The sequence below is a fragment of the Staurois parvus genome, unplaced genomic scaffold, assembly GCF_062004578.1.
Source record: "Staurois parvus isolate SC_StPar_1 unplaced genomic scaffold, SC_StPar_1.0 ptg000475l, whole genome shotgun sequence".
Classification (NCBI taxonomy): domain Eukaryota; kingdom Metazoa; phylum Chordata; class Amphibia; order Anura; family Ranidae; genus Staurois; species Staurois parvus.
The window spans coordinates 6,234,817-6,253,634 of record NW_028318271.1 but is presented as its reverse complement, the minus strand read 5'-3'; the positions used below and the strand labels follow the sequence as shown (position 1 = coordinate 6,253,634).

General features: G+C 41.7%; 1 protein-coding gene across 1 annotated transcript in view; it reads right to left on the bottom strand.

Annotated features, from left to right (window-relative positions):
* Positions 1–885: 885 nt before the first annotated feature.
* GOLPH3 (golgi phosphoprotein 3) overlaps positions 886–18,818 on the bottom strand; it is a 50,899-nt gene continuing 32,966 nt past the window's right edge. The window contains exons 2-4 of the mRNA XM_089689463.1: positions 14,448–14,579; positions 9,805–9,919; positions 886–8,430 (exon numbers count right to left, since the gene is read on the bottom strand). Of these exons, the coding sequence (XP_089545589.1) occupies positions 8,006–8,430; positions 9,805–9,919; positions 14,448–14,579 (672 nt within the window). The 3' untranslated portion in view covers positions 886–8,005. The remainder of the gene's footprint in view (positions 8,431–9,804; positions 9,920–14,447; positions 14,580–18,818) is intronic.

Below are 18,818 nucleotides of genomic sequence, written 5' to 3'. Positions count from 1 at the left end.
AAGCATGTTAGGGTGTTGTCAGGAATACTATAAGCAGACTTTTTTGTGGCATTGGTGCAGTAAAGGCCACCATTGTAAGGGATCACTATAATTTTCACTGTTTCTTTTTGTTAGCCTCCCTGGGTCACAGGACTGGACAGTTTCATGGGGTACAAAATAAGAAAATGGTGAGGAAGTGAAGTTTTGAACTTTTCTCTCAAAACCAACCAAAAACTATTTAAGGAAAGTCTGTTTTGTAAAAAGCTCAGAACCATCTCTTCCACCACCCCCCACCAAGACAAAAAATATCATGTCTCCACAGACATCCAAGATGCCTATCTGCATATTCCCATTTTCTCCACCTCATCAACACCTCGTGTGCTTTCAGTGGCAGACATTTCCAGTTTGTTGCACTGCACTTCGGCCTGTCCTCTGAGCCCAGAGTATTCCCATCCTATGCACCTCTTCTTGTCCTTCTCTGAAGTCAGCATGCTGCAGCATTGTCACCCTATGCACCCAGATGAACATGGCATTTTAAATTGAATTTAAAGAATTTCAGCCAAAAAAAAAAAAAATAACTAAACCATCTTTTGCTGCAATATCTAGGCTTACTTCAGAGATTTTGCTCACAGTACTTTGTCTTTTCCTCAGTGTCATGGCCAGCATCATTCGACCCATTTGTCCCTGAACCCGGATCATCCTGGACAAACCTGTGACTGGACGTTGAAAGGGAGAAGCAGCACAGGAACATGCTCCTCTATTCCACTCTTCCTCTACCTATCAGCACGCTTCTCAACACATGAGCTGATCGGAAGCCTTGTTCTGCTTCTTCTTTGCACACCCCAGCCCTGCTTTACAGGGACTACAAGAGGGCAATACCAGGTCAAATTAAGGTACTTACACTGCTTTTGTTTAAAAATATTTTTACTGAAGTATAAATAATTACAGATGCATTCATTTGTGTCTTTTAGATCTGCTTGGAGTCCAGACTACGTGACCAATTACAGACCAACTCCACATAACCCAACACTTTGTATGCATCAGGTTTATATTTCCTTAGGAAAGGTTTAAACCACATGAATAAAATGTGAGCATTGTACACACCCTCAGAAATGTTGTATGGTTTGTCCCAACCCGTGTATATGTAGCTTGGCATGAATGTTGAGGTTTAAAAAGGATGGGAAATACTGGATCCGATCAGCATAGATAACTACATTGCTACCAGAGGAAAAAAAACATTGCATTTGTAAAGCTGATTGGAATATTGAGTACACGGTTCATTGTTTAGCCAGTGTTTCCCCCTGGAATGTCCTTGGAACACAAAAAACTTAAGACATCAAGCAAATCTAGTAATGTCTGGTGTAGATCACAGCTGCCAAGTACCACGCCACCATCATTTTCTCATATGACATCAGTGGGCTGTCTTCAGTTCTTGCTGATGATATGTTACAGTGCAAGTGAGGTGTAGTATAATAGAGATTGCTCCCATGTCTCCCTGAAACAACATGGCAAATATCCCAGGATGCTGTAGACAGGGGTACATCAACACAAGTCTTGGCCATTGGAGGAGAGGCAGGCTGTTTCCCCAGCACAGCTATAAAACTGACCACACAACGAAGGATGTGCTTCTATGCCTAGAGTGGTCAGTGTTAAAATCAGAAAGCAGGTATTTCACAGAAAGGAAGCAATACAGACAGGATAATTTTTAAAACAGGTACATGGTACAACAGACACATCAGTAATATGAAATGTTGGAGTAACATATTGATTAAGAAAGTCAGAACAAAGCCAAGAGTCCTAAGAAAAAAAAAATACTGCATAAGTAAAGTCAGCATAACTGCTAGGCAACTAGCATTTTCTAAATGAAACATTATCAAATGACAGCTTTCATATTTCAGTCATGATCAGTTTCCTTTAAACCTCTCTGCCAGTGGCAGTTTTGCAATTTTTTTGCACACATTTTAAAAAAAATCACATTAGGCCCAAAGAGTACACAAACCCCCAAAACAGATTTTTCTGAAAGCAGACACCCCAGAGAAAAAAATAGTGGTAGTTCCAATTTTTTATGTCACAAAATATTACTGTAAAGGTCTAGGAAATGCAAAATTTCAGTTAAAAATAAAAACAAAAAAAACACACACTTAAGTGAATTTTAGGGCAAACAAAATAAATTACCCAAATTTTTGGTAAAATATAAAAGACAAGGTTGTACTGAGTAAATAGATACCCAACATGCCAAACCCTAAATCTGTGTGTGCCTATGAAATGGCGACAAACTTCAGTACCCTATATTTTATATAGGCGACGCTCTAAAAGCACTGATGGGTCATCAATTTTGCATTATGGAGGAGGTCTTGTGCTAAAATTGCTGCTCTCATTCCAGCGTGCGCAGCAATATTTACCGTGTACCGCAATCAACACTTTCATGTATAGGCACCCTGTGTGCATTTACATTCGTACATGCATGTGGGGGGGGGGGGGGGGGGGAGGTGATGTTATGTGCTTGCTGTAACTTTTTTTTACTTAATTTTTTTTCCCATCACGTAGGGTTCAAAGTGTGTGCGTGTGTGTGTGTGTGTGTGTGTTCGGGTGGTAGTGCAGCCACCCGACTGCTTCCACCTGATAGGCAGGGGAGTCTGCTTGTCAATTTTAGACACAATCCAAGAAGTTGCAGCCACCAGATTGTGTAGAAAACCCCCCACTGTCAGGGGAAAAGGTTACCGCTATAAGTCAGTAGGAAGAAAAATTTCCTGATGAATTCAAGTTAAAAAAGGAGCTTGTGATCCATGAATGAAGTTGGGGAAAGCATGTTGTCTATTTTTGTTTTGTTATACCCAGATAACAGCTTTAGCAGCGTAAATGATCAGTTAAAATCTCAATGCCATGTAGTTGCAGGTACAACTCATGCTCAGAATTCACTGCAGAAGACCTGAAGTATGGGGTTTAAAAAAAACAAAACAAAAAAAAAAAAAAAACAAATTTATACTCACCTAGGTGGATGCAGCATCTGTTACCTGCCAGCTCTGCCCCAAGAACCACTGTGCTGGCCTGTGCAGGGGACAGGAGCTGCTGGCTTAGGTCTCAGCGGCTCATTGAGAGGATAAGCCAGCTGATGGTCCATGCATCTGGATGGATCCCAACATTAAAATTGGGATCTTTCCAGAGCCTGGACTGGCCGAGAGACTTCAGCCTGATGTCGGCTAAAAACGGGTCACAGGAGTGCAGTTTTGTCAATTTTGATGCCATGGGAAATAACATTTTTCCCGTTTTCTTTCTGGAAAAAATGGAAGTTTTCAAATTGACAAGAGATTCAGTTTGGAGTAGTTTTAAAAATCTAACGTAATTTTGTTAAACTGGGGAAGTGAAATACAGTGTATATAAAAGTATTATGCTTGAAATAAATGTACAACCTATTCAGTGAATAAACTAAACTTGCTTTTTAAAATCTGGTATGATCCAGAAGCAGTAGACAGCAGCTGGAATGAGAACTCTGGAGGGAAAAGCTACTTGCATGTTCATTACAATCCTCATCATTTAATTTCCATAAAGTATCCTTGTAGTATTTGGAAGATAATATTTCTTCTCACAATATTTGCAAATAGCTTTCAGCAGAAACTGCACTGTGTAAATGTTTCCAAACACTAGATGTTGGTCTCGCCATGTTACTGTGAGGGGGGGAAATAAAAAAACAATTTACTGACCAGACTATAGGGAAACATTATGCTGTGATGGTGGAGAACATTAATAGGAATTATTTAAGGTTTATAAAGATAAACTAATTTGTCAGACAAATTTACCCTCTTACCTGTCAATGAAGGCCTGAGAGGAGGACAGAAACTTATCTACTGTATCCCAACAATCATCCAACTGTGGGAGGTAGAACATGAAGGCCAAAAGCAAACTAAAGTGGAGCCTTTCACCTGCAGTGCACCCTAGTGGCAGAAATGCATATTTCTCTTGCATGAGAGCTGCACTGAGAAGTACAGTGTTACTTGGATTATATTCCAGGATTTTCCTGTCTTCAGCTGAGAGAATGTGAAATAGTTTAAGACTTTACATCTTTCCTTAATGTCGTTATATAGTTGGAAACCATGCCAATCTTTCCAGAAATAAAAACAAAAGACTTTGGAAAAAAATACAAAAAACTTTTTTTCCCCAGTTTTTCAAGGCCTTCCCATCTCTACATAGGAAAAGTAAGGCTAAATTAGCTTTGGCTATATGTCTCCTGTAGCCTCCCTGGCAGTATTCCCAATGGTATCTCAGGGTAAAGTTTCAGTACCACAAGCGGTAACCCCGAGCTACACTCGGGCTTACCATGCGGCACTGCTCCGGGATCTGTTCTTCACTTACCTTGTCCTGCACTCCCGCGATGTCCCTCCTGCAGTGTCCCCTGTAATGTCCTCCGGCGGATGCCGGCATCTGTCATCTGGGTTCCGTCCCCTGCGAGCGTCAGGATGTACGGGGACGGAACTGGTGGGAAATTTGAAAATGACAAAAAGTGACACACTAAATACACTAAAATCATAGTATAACATTACTGTATCAAACCATTTCACATACATTTTGTCCCGAGTGCTTTGTCCTGTGCCCTGTCTGCATTTTTACTGTTCTTTCTGCCTGGAAACTGAGAAACGTCCATGGCGTCCAAAAAGCTTCCCCTTAGGTCAAAATCGGTTTTAGACCGGCTAGAGAACAGCGATAGTAAATCAGAACCACTTGCAGAATTGAGTGATGATTCGTGGGGGAAAATCGTTATCAGACACTGAAACCGATTTTGCGACTCTGCTCAGCAATGTGCGAACTTGACGCTATATTTCAAATTTCAGTGTTTTTGGTTTGATTATATTATTGAATTAATTATATTATTTTTTATGATTTATTATATTATAATTTATGATTTCGTGTTTCAAATTTTATCATACCCGGGATGTTTACTAGACTCTTGTTCGGACAGATTTCAGTGAGTTATTCCTAAAAATTACAGGCCTACAATAAAAAAAAAATACATATTTCCATGCAAAAAATGTACCGCTTTGAGCACAGAAATATGGACATAATCAGACCGCTAGGGAGGTTGTCATCTTAGAAGCTCAACTCAACCCACCCCCAAATCCAGCAATGACTCACCAGCTCAGTTTCTTCCTCCCAGCCGTAAAACAGCAGCATTCCATCCATCTAACCTCTCACGTAAACACAGAGCAAGAATTCGAAAAGGAGGAGCTGAACAACTTCAGTGCTGTTCTGGAAATGACGGTCACATTTCCAGATGTAAATGCTCCCCTCATTATCATATGTATAAGTTGGTAAGTTAAACATTCAAAATACAGAATAGCTGGTGAGCAAGACTGAACGTTTCCTTACAAATAACAAAATAACTAAAAATGTGTGTCCATGTTAATACATCTACCATTCTCCTGTAAGCCATTATCGACTCAGATTAATTTTGTTAACAAATTTAGCACAAATTAAAAAAAAAAAAAATCCATGAACACCTATTTCAGGCACTTTAAAGATCATAGTTTATTAACTGTATAATAAAAAGCTAGTATACAGAGGGAATCTGATAACTGCAACGATTGTTACCACCTCATTTCTGTCGCTTTCATTTACTGTTCCACCTCTAACAAAGCCGCATGCCACGCCCCCTTTCCTGCACCTCTCCTGACACCACTGTGTGTACAGGTCCCACTTGCAGCAGGGGATGAGACTGCCCATGAAGCATCAATCCATTCTATGAACAACTATGGAAGCAATGACAGGCAAACAGCGCTCAAACATTAATGTGCTAAGCCACATAATTTCACATACATATATAATAATTAAAAAAAAAAAAAAAGAAATTAGCGGTTTCCTGTTTTGTCTCTTTGTTGCAGAAAACCTGTAGCTGCAAATGAGCTCGTGCAACTATTGTTTTAGAACGACAGTCTTGATTGCGTTTATGCTTCTACAAAAGACAGTATCTGGGAAACGCGCTGACCTACGTGAAAACAAATAAAGAATCACTGCACCAAACACTGATATTTCCGTTACAGGTAGACTCTGATGGGTTTAACTGAATTCTGGCATCTGGAGCTCCCGCCTACGATGCCACAGGGTCTCCCCAAAAGGCGGCTCCCTCTCAATGTCTCTGCTTTATTTGCATAATGTATAGTACATTAAAGAACAGGCAGCTTTATCATTGAACAAATGGCTGATAACAGATTTCCAGAGATAACGGCAGAAATTAGTCATCCAGAGTTCCAGCATTAGGTTGGCCATACATCACATAGTTTTCATGTACAATTTTCCTTTAGATATACCAAAACCATATAATACAAGATCAAACCTAAACACTTTCTATTTCTATGCAATCAGGCAGGCCCTTGCACTACATAGTTCTAAAGGATCTAAAGGAAACTGGATAAGAAAACTATATAATGTATGAGCAGCCTAAGTGCATACAGTTTCACTCCTCCTGATTCAGAGGTAGAATCCCTTTCTACTGCAATCTTAAAGCAGAACTTCAGCCGTTTTCATATGTTGTCCCCGCTCCAACCCTCCTACCCCATACATGAATAGTGAGTTGGTTTTTTTTTTTTTTTTAACTTTTTGTAGAAAAAGCTTTGCCCTGCCCCACAATGCTCGTCATTGGCCTTGACAAATGACGCACACAAGGCTCGTTGGTCCTCCTGGGATATTCACGTCACATATCCCAAGAGGCCTTTAGTCATTCGTTCACTAGGCTGGAAACGGGTGGATCTAGCAGCAAGTCATCACGAGACCCCCGACGGCTGAACCTGGAAGAGCCAGCGGGTATTGAGATGACATTGCAAGCAACATGGTGCTGTGGGAACCAGCGATGTCTTGACAGAAGGATGTCAGCGGGTCAACGTTGGATATGGTGGGCTGGGTGAGTATCCACACTTTGCTTAGAGCACCACAAATTAAGCAAAAGGTAGGAGAAAAAAAAAAATGAGGTCGGGGTAAGCTGAAGGACCGCTTTAATAACCTAAAAGGAAAATACATCAGGAAGAGTAAAATTCCTTTTTCGTGCAGTAATCAAGTGAAAATCTGAATTCATACAGAGATCCTGCTGCCAAGAATTTTTGATGGATGCAGACCTGCAGCAAAATTTGAAATATCAGTACTAGGTGAACTGATCCTTTAACATAAATAATGTACCCAAGAATAGCAATTGCAAAAAATTCACATTTAAAAAAAAAAAAAACAGTGGAGGACAACCAAGCCACGGGTACATGCCAAACATTTAAAAAATAATGGTACATGTGCCACAACAAATGTGGGTCACAGTTCACTGCATGTTCTCACTTTTAGCCCTGAGAAAATCAGAGCCTGAAATGTATCGGAGACTGGGTTTGACGTTAGATATACCACCAAAATACTTAGGAATTTCTTCAACTATACAACTGGAACTATGTACACAATTTAATGGAATGTTTTCCCCATCCCAAAAATGGCTTCCAGAGACCATGGGATCATTTACACTAAATACGTAAAGATTTAAAATTTTGATTGACAAATTTACAAGAAAAAAAAAGCATGAGCACAGCAGCTTAAAAAAAAAAAATATGACAAGAAAAAAAAAATTAAAACAAACAAAATTTTAGGTGTGTAAAAAGTGGAGAAATGGACAGAGCTATTTGAACTTTGGTGACTAAAAGGCCCTTTCGTGACAATTCTGCTAATTTGTAAACCATCTTGTGGGAATATTTAGAGGAACTTGAGGCAAACAAAACCCAATGTGCATCCTAGTGTGTCCATCTCCATCACAACTGATCTAGGCCTTCTAGGTAACCTTAAGCCACGTTTTGAGATGCACAGATTTAAGGAGTAGTGTGATGCCAATATGGCAATAAGTATTTGAAATCTCTCATCAAGCTGTCTTGAACCAGCCCAGGTCCTGCATACAATTCAACGTCTTTCTGCGACCAGTCAAAACAAGCAAAGGTAAATTTACTGAAAAAGAAAAAAATGTCAAGCAGAGACAACTGGTTTGACGTAGAATGAACACTCCAGTCCACTAGGTTTATTTTGTGAAGGTGGCCACCACGGCCCATAGGATTTCATTAGCGTTTGGCTTTGCGGCCTCTACTTCCGGATCTAAGTCGAGCAGCTGCCGGACTCTCTTCATGGCCAGCTCGTATTGGTCGTCCAAGAGTGGGGCAAAGGCATTTTCGATGACGTCAGAAGAATGAGCTAAATAGATGAGGGCCAGCAAACGTTTATCCATGCGGTGGGGATCCTTCACCCACTTGTCAAGCACGGCTTCCTGTACCTTCTTGATAAGACGCTGTTTGATGTTGTTGTTGGTGAGTGGGTGCGTGGTCATATCAAACAGGAGGAAGTTTTGCTTCTCAGTTGTCAGGACACCTTTTTCTACAAGATTTTTAGCTAAACGTTCCCGCACGTTTCGTAACTGGAAGTGGAGCTTCAGAGGGTTCCAGGTCTCACCTGAAATATAAATAAAAAAATATATGCAATATGAATCTTAATTCCAGGGCCATGCAATAACATACCCTTTCATGCCTGACTGAAACCAAATGGAGTCTTATTGGAATAAAGTGGTTGTAAACCTCTGAAATGAACAAGGCATATGCCTTCTACAGTGCGTACTTGCTTTAATCCAAAGCACCTGTGTGATTTCTGTCTCCTCTCTCATTCCTGTTATCTCCATGAGTCACTCCTGACAGGTGATGCAGACTCCAGAATGGGAGCCCAGTACACAGCCTGTGATTGACAGCCTCGGCTGTTCAAATGTGTGTGTGTGTGTGTGGGGGGGGGGGGGTCCATTCCCTCCACTCAGGTCTCAGATTACACTCTGCTCTCATCTCCATGCTGTGCAGTGTGCGACATCAGATCCCTACCTCCTGACAATCAGAAATGCTTTGTAAATGTATGCTTGAGAAGGCTGTAGAGGAGAAAGAGCTGCAGATAAACAAGTACAACTTATTTAGCAGGATTTGTTTCATTTCTGTGTGTATCACCTGAGGCCAGGCACTTCGCCAGATATATGTAAGGGTTTGCAACCACTTTGTTACAGAAACAGGTTTTATAAAGGTCCAGAAACAACCGTATTCCAAAAAAAGTCGAGTGGACAATCCAAAGAGGGGCCAAGTTGTGTCTGGACCTGTTAGCAGTCGTGTGGTGCTGCAATTTCCATTTTTTCTACATTGCACTACAAGCTGAGGAGATTGTGGAGATCCTCTTGTGTGCAGAAGCTGTCTGCCCAGGAACCAGACTATTTACAACATTAAAGATAAGAATACCAACAAGAGAAGCTTACCAGTCCAGCACTATTGTTCACTTTCCTCTACTAAAGTCCATTCCTGACAGTTTTAAATGATCACAAATTCACATAACTTCACTAAACTGGATTATAAACAAGTGTGTGTGGGGTCTAGCAGAACAATCCACTTATCTAAGAAGCAAAGATGTGCCTGATACCCAGATATTTCAAAACTTCTTAGTTCCATTAAAGAGCAAGTCCAATTTAATAAATGTCAGGATGTTTTAAAATGAAGAGCTTCTGAAATCAAATACAACCAATAACAAGGCAGCTAGCTTGTAGTCCAATCCATTGAAGGTGTTGTTGCTGAGAGTGCCTCTTCCTTTGTAAAGTCTGAGGATATGTTCTTGCTAAGTGAAATGCAATAGAGGGAGTAGATAGGGTGGGTTTTCTAGTACCCTGTGAAGCATTAAAACACTAGCAAACAATTTGCTCATAAACACACATAGTATATGACAGGATCACAGCACCATCCAGTGCATGAGACTGAACTTTGTGTTGCAGACATTTAACCCCTAATGCTGGGTTCACAAACATACCACTAAGAAGTTCAATCCAGCTCTGTACAGTCTCTGGGGTCGGAGTTTCTTTTATATGTTTTAAGGCTTCATCCAGCATGACATCTCCTGTTGGAGCATCAGATTTGCAGATAACCTATGAAAACGAAGACACATTTTATTAACCACGCTAACTATAAACAGCCACAATCGCAACCAACAAGAGTTCCTTTAACCCCTTCGCTGCCTGAGATGTTTTTGGATTTTTTGCACACGTGCTTAAAAAAAGGGATTTTAGACCTGAAGATTACACAAAACCCCCAAAACAGTATATATTTTCTGAAAGACAGACACCCTAGAGCAGTGGTTCTCAACCTTCCTAATGCCGTGACCCTTTAATACAGTTCCTCATGTTGTGGTGACCCCCAACCATAAAATTATTAACCCAGTAATTATAATTCATGAGTGTCGTTTTACCTCCAATACTACTGCTTTCAACACAGTAGCTGCTTTTAACAGAGTAGCTGCTTTCTACACAGTAGCTGCTCTTTACACATCGGAAATGTGTTTTCTGATGGTCTTAGGGGACCCCAAAGGGGTCGCGACCCACAGGTTGAGAACCACTGCCCTAGAGAATAAAACAGGGGTAGTTCCAACTTTTTATGTTACACGGACCCAGAAGTGACATCTCACACGTTGCTTTCCAGGTCAGCAACAAGGAGTGCAGAGGAGTGAATGTGTGTCTGCTCCTTCCCCTCTACCTGGCGGCACCTGCTATGCCTGTGGAGGGAGGTGGGGTTGTGCCGTTACCAGGGGATGTGTGGGAGCAATGCTTCCATCTGACAGACAGAAGTCTGCTTGAATCTTTTACACACAATCTCAGTGGCTGTGTGTGTAACCCCTCCCCCCGTCAGAACTGTTTGATGTATGATCCTGGCCGCAAAAGGGTTAAAGGGAATTTCAAAAACTTAGCCTTGCTTGTGCAGTCCCACTATCTAAAAAACACAAATAAGGAATCTAGTACTCTTTAACCGCTTCCCGACTGCCCTGTAGCAGAAATAGTGCTACAGGGTGGCAGGGGTGCGCAAAATTACACTATACATATATATATATATATATATATATATATATATATATATATATATATATATGTTACACACGTGATTTTGCATTGCCATGTAGGGGGCGTGCGCTAGCTGAGCGCAAGCCCTACCCGCACGGCGTTCGTGGCCATGGCTGTCAAACACTGGGTCCTGTGATTACTCACCAGCGCCTGGTGATTTCCAAGGATCACGGGGAGGAGGACCGTTTTGTTTACTAACAGTTCTCCTCCCTGTCAGCTCGGGCACACTACTTTGGATGGCTGTGCACGGAACAGCCATCCAAAGCAATGTGATTACAGTGAAGCGCCAACACACCGCCCCCTAGTAAAACACTCCCAGCACATAGTTAACCCTTTGATTGCCCTCATGTTAACCCCTTCCTGCCCAGCGCTATTAGTATGGTGTCAGTGCTTTTTTTTTTAGGACTGATCACTGTATTGGTGTCACTGGGGATGTCAGTTCCCCCCAAGTGTTGGTGTCCGCCGCAGTTCCGCTATAAGTTGCTGATCGTCGCCATTGCTAGTAAAAAAAAAAAAAAAAAATCCCAGTATATATACCGCCATTTGTAAACACGACAACTTTCACGTAAACTAATTAATTTACACATATCGAGATTTTTTTGTAGCAAGGACATGTAGCAGAATACATTTTGGTGTAAATTTATGATGAAATTTGATTTTTTTACTGGACATGTTTAATATCAAAAAGTCAATATTTTTTTCTCAAAATTGAAGGTCTTTTTTTAGCTCAAAAAAACCCACACAAGCTATCAAATACCACCGAAAAAAAACTTAATTTGTGGGGGGGTTGGGGGAAGAATGCAAATTTAATTTGGGTGCAGCATGGCATGACTGCACAATTTTCAGTTAAAGTACCACAGCGCCGTAACGCAAATAATGGCCTGGGCAGGAAGGGGGGTAAATCCTCAGGAGAGCAAGTGGTTAATAAAAGGTGCAACCTTTTGGTCAAATCTGGAACTGGACCATGACTAACATCTCTAGGCAAGAGCGAATAACCTTTACAGCAAAGGCTTGGACTACGGCTACGCAGGTGATTCAATCTCTGTACTATGGAGGAATTTAAATCTGAATTCCAGGCAGATGAAAGACAAACATTGCAGCTTTTTTTTTTTTCTTTTCTTACAGCTGGTGTAAGTACATTTATTTTGACCTGATGGTTCAGTTCCCTACACAGTAACATTCAAATAGGGGAGAGAGAGGAAGAATTAGGAACCGATCAGATGTTTTGAATCTAAATATGTTGACAAGCAATATGCAGATAGAAGAGATCAGAGAGATGACCTCACTTGTCTGTTGTTGCTCTGTCTTTGTCCAGTCAACACACTAGGGGTGGGAGATGACACCAATGTATTTCTAAAGAAAAGTAGAGGCATCCATTGGACTATGCAAAATTTCAGAACTGGATGGACAGAAATATAAATCCTTACATAAGTAACTATATGCCTGAAGTTCAGCTTTAAATGTCTATTGACAATGATCTCATTAGCACAGATTTTATATATAGCAGGAGTGATTGGCCTTCATTAGAGGAATCTCCTTCAAAGAGGCAAAGTACGGTAATGGTTTCATGTTGGATCACTACACAGATCTGGAAAATACACAAAAGGCACCAGCATTCAATAATGAATACATCAATCAGCAATAACATTATAACCACTGACAGGTAAAGTAAAGAAAATGTATTATCTTGTGATAAAGCATCTGAAAGTGGGTGGGATATATTAGGCAGAAAGTGAACATGTTGTCCCTGAAACTGATGCGCTGAAAGCAGAAAACCTGGGCAAGCGTAGGGATTTGTGGAGGGCCAAATTATAATGGATAGATGACTGGGTAAGAGCAACTCCGTAACTGCAGCTCTTGTAGGATTTTTCTAGTCTACATTGGTCAGAACTGACCAAAAGTGGTCAAAGGCAGAAAAAAAAAACAGTGAATTAGCGACAGGGCATGGGCAGTCAAGACAACAGATGGACACAGGGAATGAAGGCTGGCCCATGTCGTTTGATCCAATAGAAGAGCTACTGTAGATCAAATTGCTGAAAAGTTAATGCTGGTTCAGACAGAAAGGTGTCAGAATACACAGAACATCGCGGTTTGTTGTGTATGGTGCTGCATTGCCGCTGACCATGCAGGGTGCCCATGCTGACCAGAGTCCACTGACAGAAGTGCCTACAATAGGCACATAAGCATCAGAAGGACCGCAGAGCAGTGGAAGGTGGCCTGGTCTGATTAATTCAAGAATGGTGTTGGTTTGAGCAACACAACAACGCTTTTGAGGTTTTGACTTAACCCCCCCTATATCTTGATCCAGTTGAACATCTGTGGGATGTGCTGAAAAAACAAGTCCAATCCATGGAGGCCCCGCCTTGCAACTTACAGGACTTAAAGGATCTGCTACTAACAGGTTGGTGCCTCACAGCACAGCAAGCATACCTTCAGAGGTCTAGTGGAGTCCAACAAGTTAAGGTGGGTGGTCATAATGTTATGGCTGATCAGAGTATACATGGCTACTGTATTTGAACAATGTTTGCTTAAAGTGGAGTTCTACCCAAAAGGGGAAGTTCCGCTTTAAAGATTGGTCCCCCGCTCCCCATTAAGGATTGACACCTTTGGGGAGCGGGGGGGAATGGGTACCCGAATTTGACAGGTACCCACGCCCACTTCCGCTGCGAACGCCTAGGCGATTGGAAACAGAAAAATTGTCCTCCTATCCTCCGTCCCCGAAGTCTTGTGGGACACATGACAAGTCCCAGAAGATGACGGGGCAAATCAGGTAGCGCAGTGCTACTCGCGCATGCGCAGTGGGCACCCAGCTGGGAAGCCGCAAGCTGTCTCGGCCAGGTGCCCACACTGAAGATGCCGGCCTCCTGGAATACGGGCTGAGGCGGGGGCAACGCGGGATCGTGGGACAGGTGAGTGGCTGTTTTTTTAAAAGTCGGCAGCCACAGTTTTTTGTAGCTGCTGACTTATTTTTTTACAGAGTGAGTGGAACTCCGCTTTAACCCAGATTTGTAAAGCAGAGTTCCAGTCAGTTTTGTGTTTATTAAAAGTCAGTAGCTACTGACTTAAAAAAAACACACTCACCTATCCCAGGGTCCAGCAACGTGATCACCTGCACCCGTCCCTTCTTCGCCTCTTCTATCCTTGGAGCCGGCATCACAATTGTGGGCACCAGGCTGTGACCGCTTGCAGCATCACTGCCAGGTGCCCACTGCGCATGCAAGAGTCGCGCTGCGCATTCTCATTGGTCCGGCAGTCTTCTGGGACCTGTGAAGGTTCCTATGAGACTGCGGGAGGAAGGAGGGGGCCGAACTTCCGGCTCAGTTCACTGTGCCAAAAACAGGTATCTGCTCCCCCCCAAAAGGTGCCAAATATGGCAGTGGAGGGGGGGGGGGGGGGGGGAAGAAGCAGAGCTTCAGCTTTGAGTTCATTTTTTTAAACTGAACTATAAAAGATGTTATTTTAAGCAATATGTAGAAATTGGAATTGCTCAGGGCTTGTTAGGAAACAAAAGAAAGCATGCAACACTGTTCATAAGAGTCTAAGAAACAAAAATCTTTTATACCTTCCTTGACAAGAGACTTTTACGCCTCATTCCACCAGCTTCCAGGGCAACTCTACCTCGAAAGGCTAGTTCAATTAACATGCACCCACGCAGCCCAGCAGAGATGCAGTCATTCCAGAAGGACGTGTAACCCTGAAAAGATAAAGGTTTCAAAATATGGTCATCTTCTCTTCCAAGTGAATGAGATTGTGCAAAGTTCAGCAGCAGATTTCGACTGAATAGCAGATTATTAATCTGTTGCATTTTTGTAACCAATACTTAATTAGCCATAAAAACCTATTCTAAACTCAAGTGGCAAGTTATCCAGTACAAGCTTACAATAATACTTCACAAATCTGAGCCATTTAAAATTAGAACCTACAGAAGATCACCAGAAGAAGCTTGTCAAATCCAACAGAGGTCCCTGTACACATAAAAACCAAGCAGTGGACGTTAAAGTGTATATCTTTCTTTTCTGTCATTGCTGGCTGTAGCTCCATCCCACTTGAAGCTTAAAAATACGAGTGTTCCTGTGAGGTACTGGAGTTACAGCTAGCCACCCTGTCTCCATTCTGCAGCATCTGTCCTGTTCAATGTCCAGAGTCTGGACCTGCACTGTTGGATTTAACAAACTTCTTCTGGTGATCTTCTTTAGGCATGCTCTAACTTAAATGGCTCAGATTTGTGAAGTTATTCAGGGTACAGACTGTGGAAAGTGGGAAACTGTCAGCTTGCATTATAAATGACTGCAGCTCTTTCATTCACAAAAACACAAGCTGACAAGAGAACACACCAGATACTACACTAGTCTGAGACAGCCTAGTGTAGTACCAGGCTTGTGCAGTTGTCTGCTTTTGTTTTTGCAAATGAAAGCACTCTTCTTGAGCGGCAATCTTTCACCAGACAAGCTGACAGTTTCCGCATTCAATGCTCTGAATAATAGGCTGCGAGTCTGAATTATGTATAAACTAAAGAGGAGAGATGGGGAAACAGCAAAGCAATGTTCTGTCAGATCAGAAGGGTGTGGGAGCAGTGCGGGCTCTGTGCACTGCCTCTCACACCCCCCCATCTCCTAAGCTGTCACTCAGTCACTTGTTGATCTGTATTGTTAGAAAGCTAGGCATATGGATTGGGCCAACTACCCGATACCACAGCTCAGCAACCCCTGCATGGATTTAGATTGGGACAAGAGCTATCTGTTCTTTTGATCATAGTGCCTGAAACACATGTGAAAGTTACCTAGGACAGTCTGCACTCCATCAGACTAACACCCACACTTGTCTTTTCTTTTATAGCTTTCCTGCATTTTCCAAGGCAGCTTAAACTTCTAGTCATGGGGGATAGATGCACTCCTGTAGCTAGCTGTGTATACATCGGAGCAGACAGAACCTGGAGAAGCTGTACATGGCAACCAATTAGCATCTATCTTCAGCTTGTTCATTTAGGCCCCTTTTACACGGGAGTTTCCTTTGTCTGTTTTTCATCTATCCATTGACAGATGAAAAACAGACATCAATGCATTTCTATGGAAAAACAGATGATCATCTGTTTACATTCACATCCGACGCGTCCTATTTTCGTACCATTAAAAAAACCGATGTAAACAGACAAACGGTCTATTTCTGCATCCGTTTTTGCATTGGTAGTGGATGTAAAAAAACTGATGGAAAAAGTGATGAAAACTGAATTCAGAAGAGAACGCTGGTGTGTGAAAAGACCAAAAAGCTTTGAAAATGAAAGCTAGCAGTTGATTGGTTGCCATGAACAGCTGCTCCCGATTCTGGTTGCTCCAGTTTTGATAAATTCCCCTAATATCCTAGGGTACATTTTTATCATTCCTCTACTTTTTTTAACTGGTGTTTTGCAATGGTAACTATGACTATATTCTAGTCATTTCCTGCAGTCTTTGGAACAGCTGCACACCAGACAAACACAGAGGCAGACGACCCAAAGGTTACACAGCTAAGTGGGGACAACACAAGAACCTGTAGAAATGAAGACACGAGTCTAAATGTGCCCGTCTTCTGCAGCCCAAGCTGTGTTTGGACCATGATGCCTCCTCACCACCTGTTTTAACTTGACTTTTGGCAACAAACATGCTGCAGCCTTGTGCATTGCGCACAGTCATAGGGCACGTGTGGTGCTACCCCATTTGCTTAAACGAGTCGTGTTCAGCAGGCATGCCGTCTGCAGATCACTATATGTTGGGTAGATATTACCACAGACAAGAAGTGAAGCATTACAACCACGGTATGTAAACACCCATATCATTGCCTATTGCAGTTTAACTATTGCCACCCACGCTGTACTGTGAGTGGGCGGCAGCTGCAGGTCAGGCGACATACTGGTACACTGCGGTCTTTCTTCAGGGTTTGTGCACCCCCCCACCCCCCACCCAAACTGTAATTGGAAACAGTACAAGTTTGGCAGCGGATTTCAGCTAATGATTTTGGCTTTAGTCAGCTGATCTGCTGTGGCCAATCACACACAGAGTTCTGTGTTTAAAAAACACAGAACTCTATGTATTGTGAACAGCAATCTGGCAAAGCATGAAGAAAAAACAGACAGATAGTTAAGTAAAAGCAGCACATATTATACACATTGTTAGGTACACAGTTAACCCTTTGATTGCCCCTAGATGTTAACCCCTTCCCAGTCAGTGTCATTAGTATTTGTGACAGTATACAGTATTAGCACTGATCACTGTATTAGTGTCACTATTGATGTCAGTGTCAGCTAGTTTCCCTCCCAGCCAGCATCAAATTGTCCGCCACACGATCACAGTTCCACTAGAAGTCGCTGATCACGACCATTACTAGTATAGCATCATAGATGTGTAAATTCCAATTAATATACCATAGTTTGTAGACACTGCAACTTTCTAAAAAACCAATTACCCACTTGTCCTCCAAAGGACTTACCCCCCTTCCTGACCAGGCCATTTTTTTTGCGATGCAGCGCTGCATTATTTTAAATGGCAATTGCACGGTCATGCAACACTGCACCCAAATGAGATTTATATCCTTTTTTCCCCACAAATAGAGCTCTCTTTCGGTGGTATTTGATCATGACTGAAATTTTTTTTTTTGCGCTATAAACAAAAAAGACCGACAATTTTGGAAAGAAAAAAAAAATTTTTTACTTTTTGCTATAAAACATATCCAGTAAAAAATTTTTTTTTAAAAAAAAATCAAATTTTGTAATAAATTTAGGCCGAAGTGTATTCTGCTACATGTTTTTGCTAAAAAAAAAATTAATCGGTTTACATGAAAGTTATGGTGTCTACAAATGATGGTATATATTGGAATTTTTTTTTTTTTTTTTTTAATACTAGTAGTGGTGGTAATCAGCGACTTATAGCGAGACTGTGTCGAGCATTCTCACACTGACACTAACTGCCACTGACATCCCCAGTGACACTAATACAGTGATCAGTCCTTATAAAAAAAAAAGAAAAAAAAAAAGAAGCTGTCTGCTGTGTGTGATTTACTGTGTAAGCAGGCTGCTTTGTATTTGCTCTGCAGAGCAAAATAAAGCAGCATGCTGAAGCTGACAGGGGAGAGATCTGTACTGTTTACACTCTCCTCTGTCAGTGTTCTTCGGCGATCGCCGGGTGCCGACGAGGAATCTCCGTCCAGGACCAAGTGATTGACAGACATAGCCGGCAATGGCTATATATGCGATTTTGCGCTGCCCTGTAGCAGTATTTGTGCTATAGGACGGTGGGGAAGCAGATAATATACACTTATCAGGATTTTTTTTTTTTATCTCCAAGGACATGTAGCAGAATACACTCTGACCTGAATTTAAGAAATTTTTTTTTTTTTTATTGGATAACGTTTATAACAGAATGCAGAAAGGATTGGGCTTTTTTTTTTATCTCAACATTTTTGGTCTTTTTTTTTGTTTATATCACAAAAAATCAAAAACCCAGTGATTATCAAATACCATCAAAACAGAGCTATATTTGCGTGAAAAAAATGAAAAAATTTAATTTGTGTACAGTTTTTCATGACCGCGCAATTGCCAGTGCTGAATAGCAAAAAATATGCTCCGTTCAGGAAGGGTGATAAACCTTCTGAAGCTCAAGTGGTTCTACATAAGCTGTACCTGTCTATCTACATTCTTCTCTTCATTTGCGCAAAGTGCTGAATTTATAAAGCTTGTCTGAGTTTTCAGAAAAAGGGGGCGGAGAGCTAAACTTACACTCTGCAAGGCTCAGTGGGGAGAGCTCTGAGAGCTGATTGGAGGGAAGAAACACCCCCCCCCCCCCTTCCCACAGTTCACAGGAACAGAACCAAGGCTGCCAATCAGCTGGAAGTCCTTTCCCTGTCACCATTTTTCTCTTGGTGTCAGGAAAACATGTCGGAAATAATTCATGCTGATAGCAGA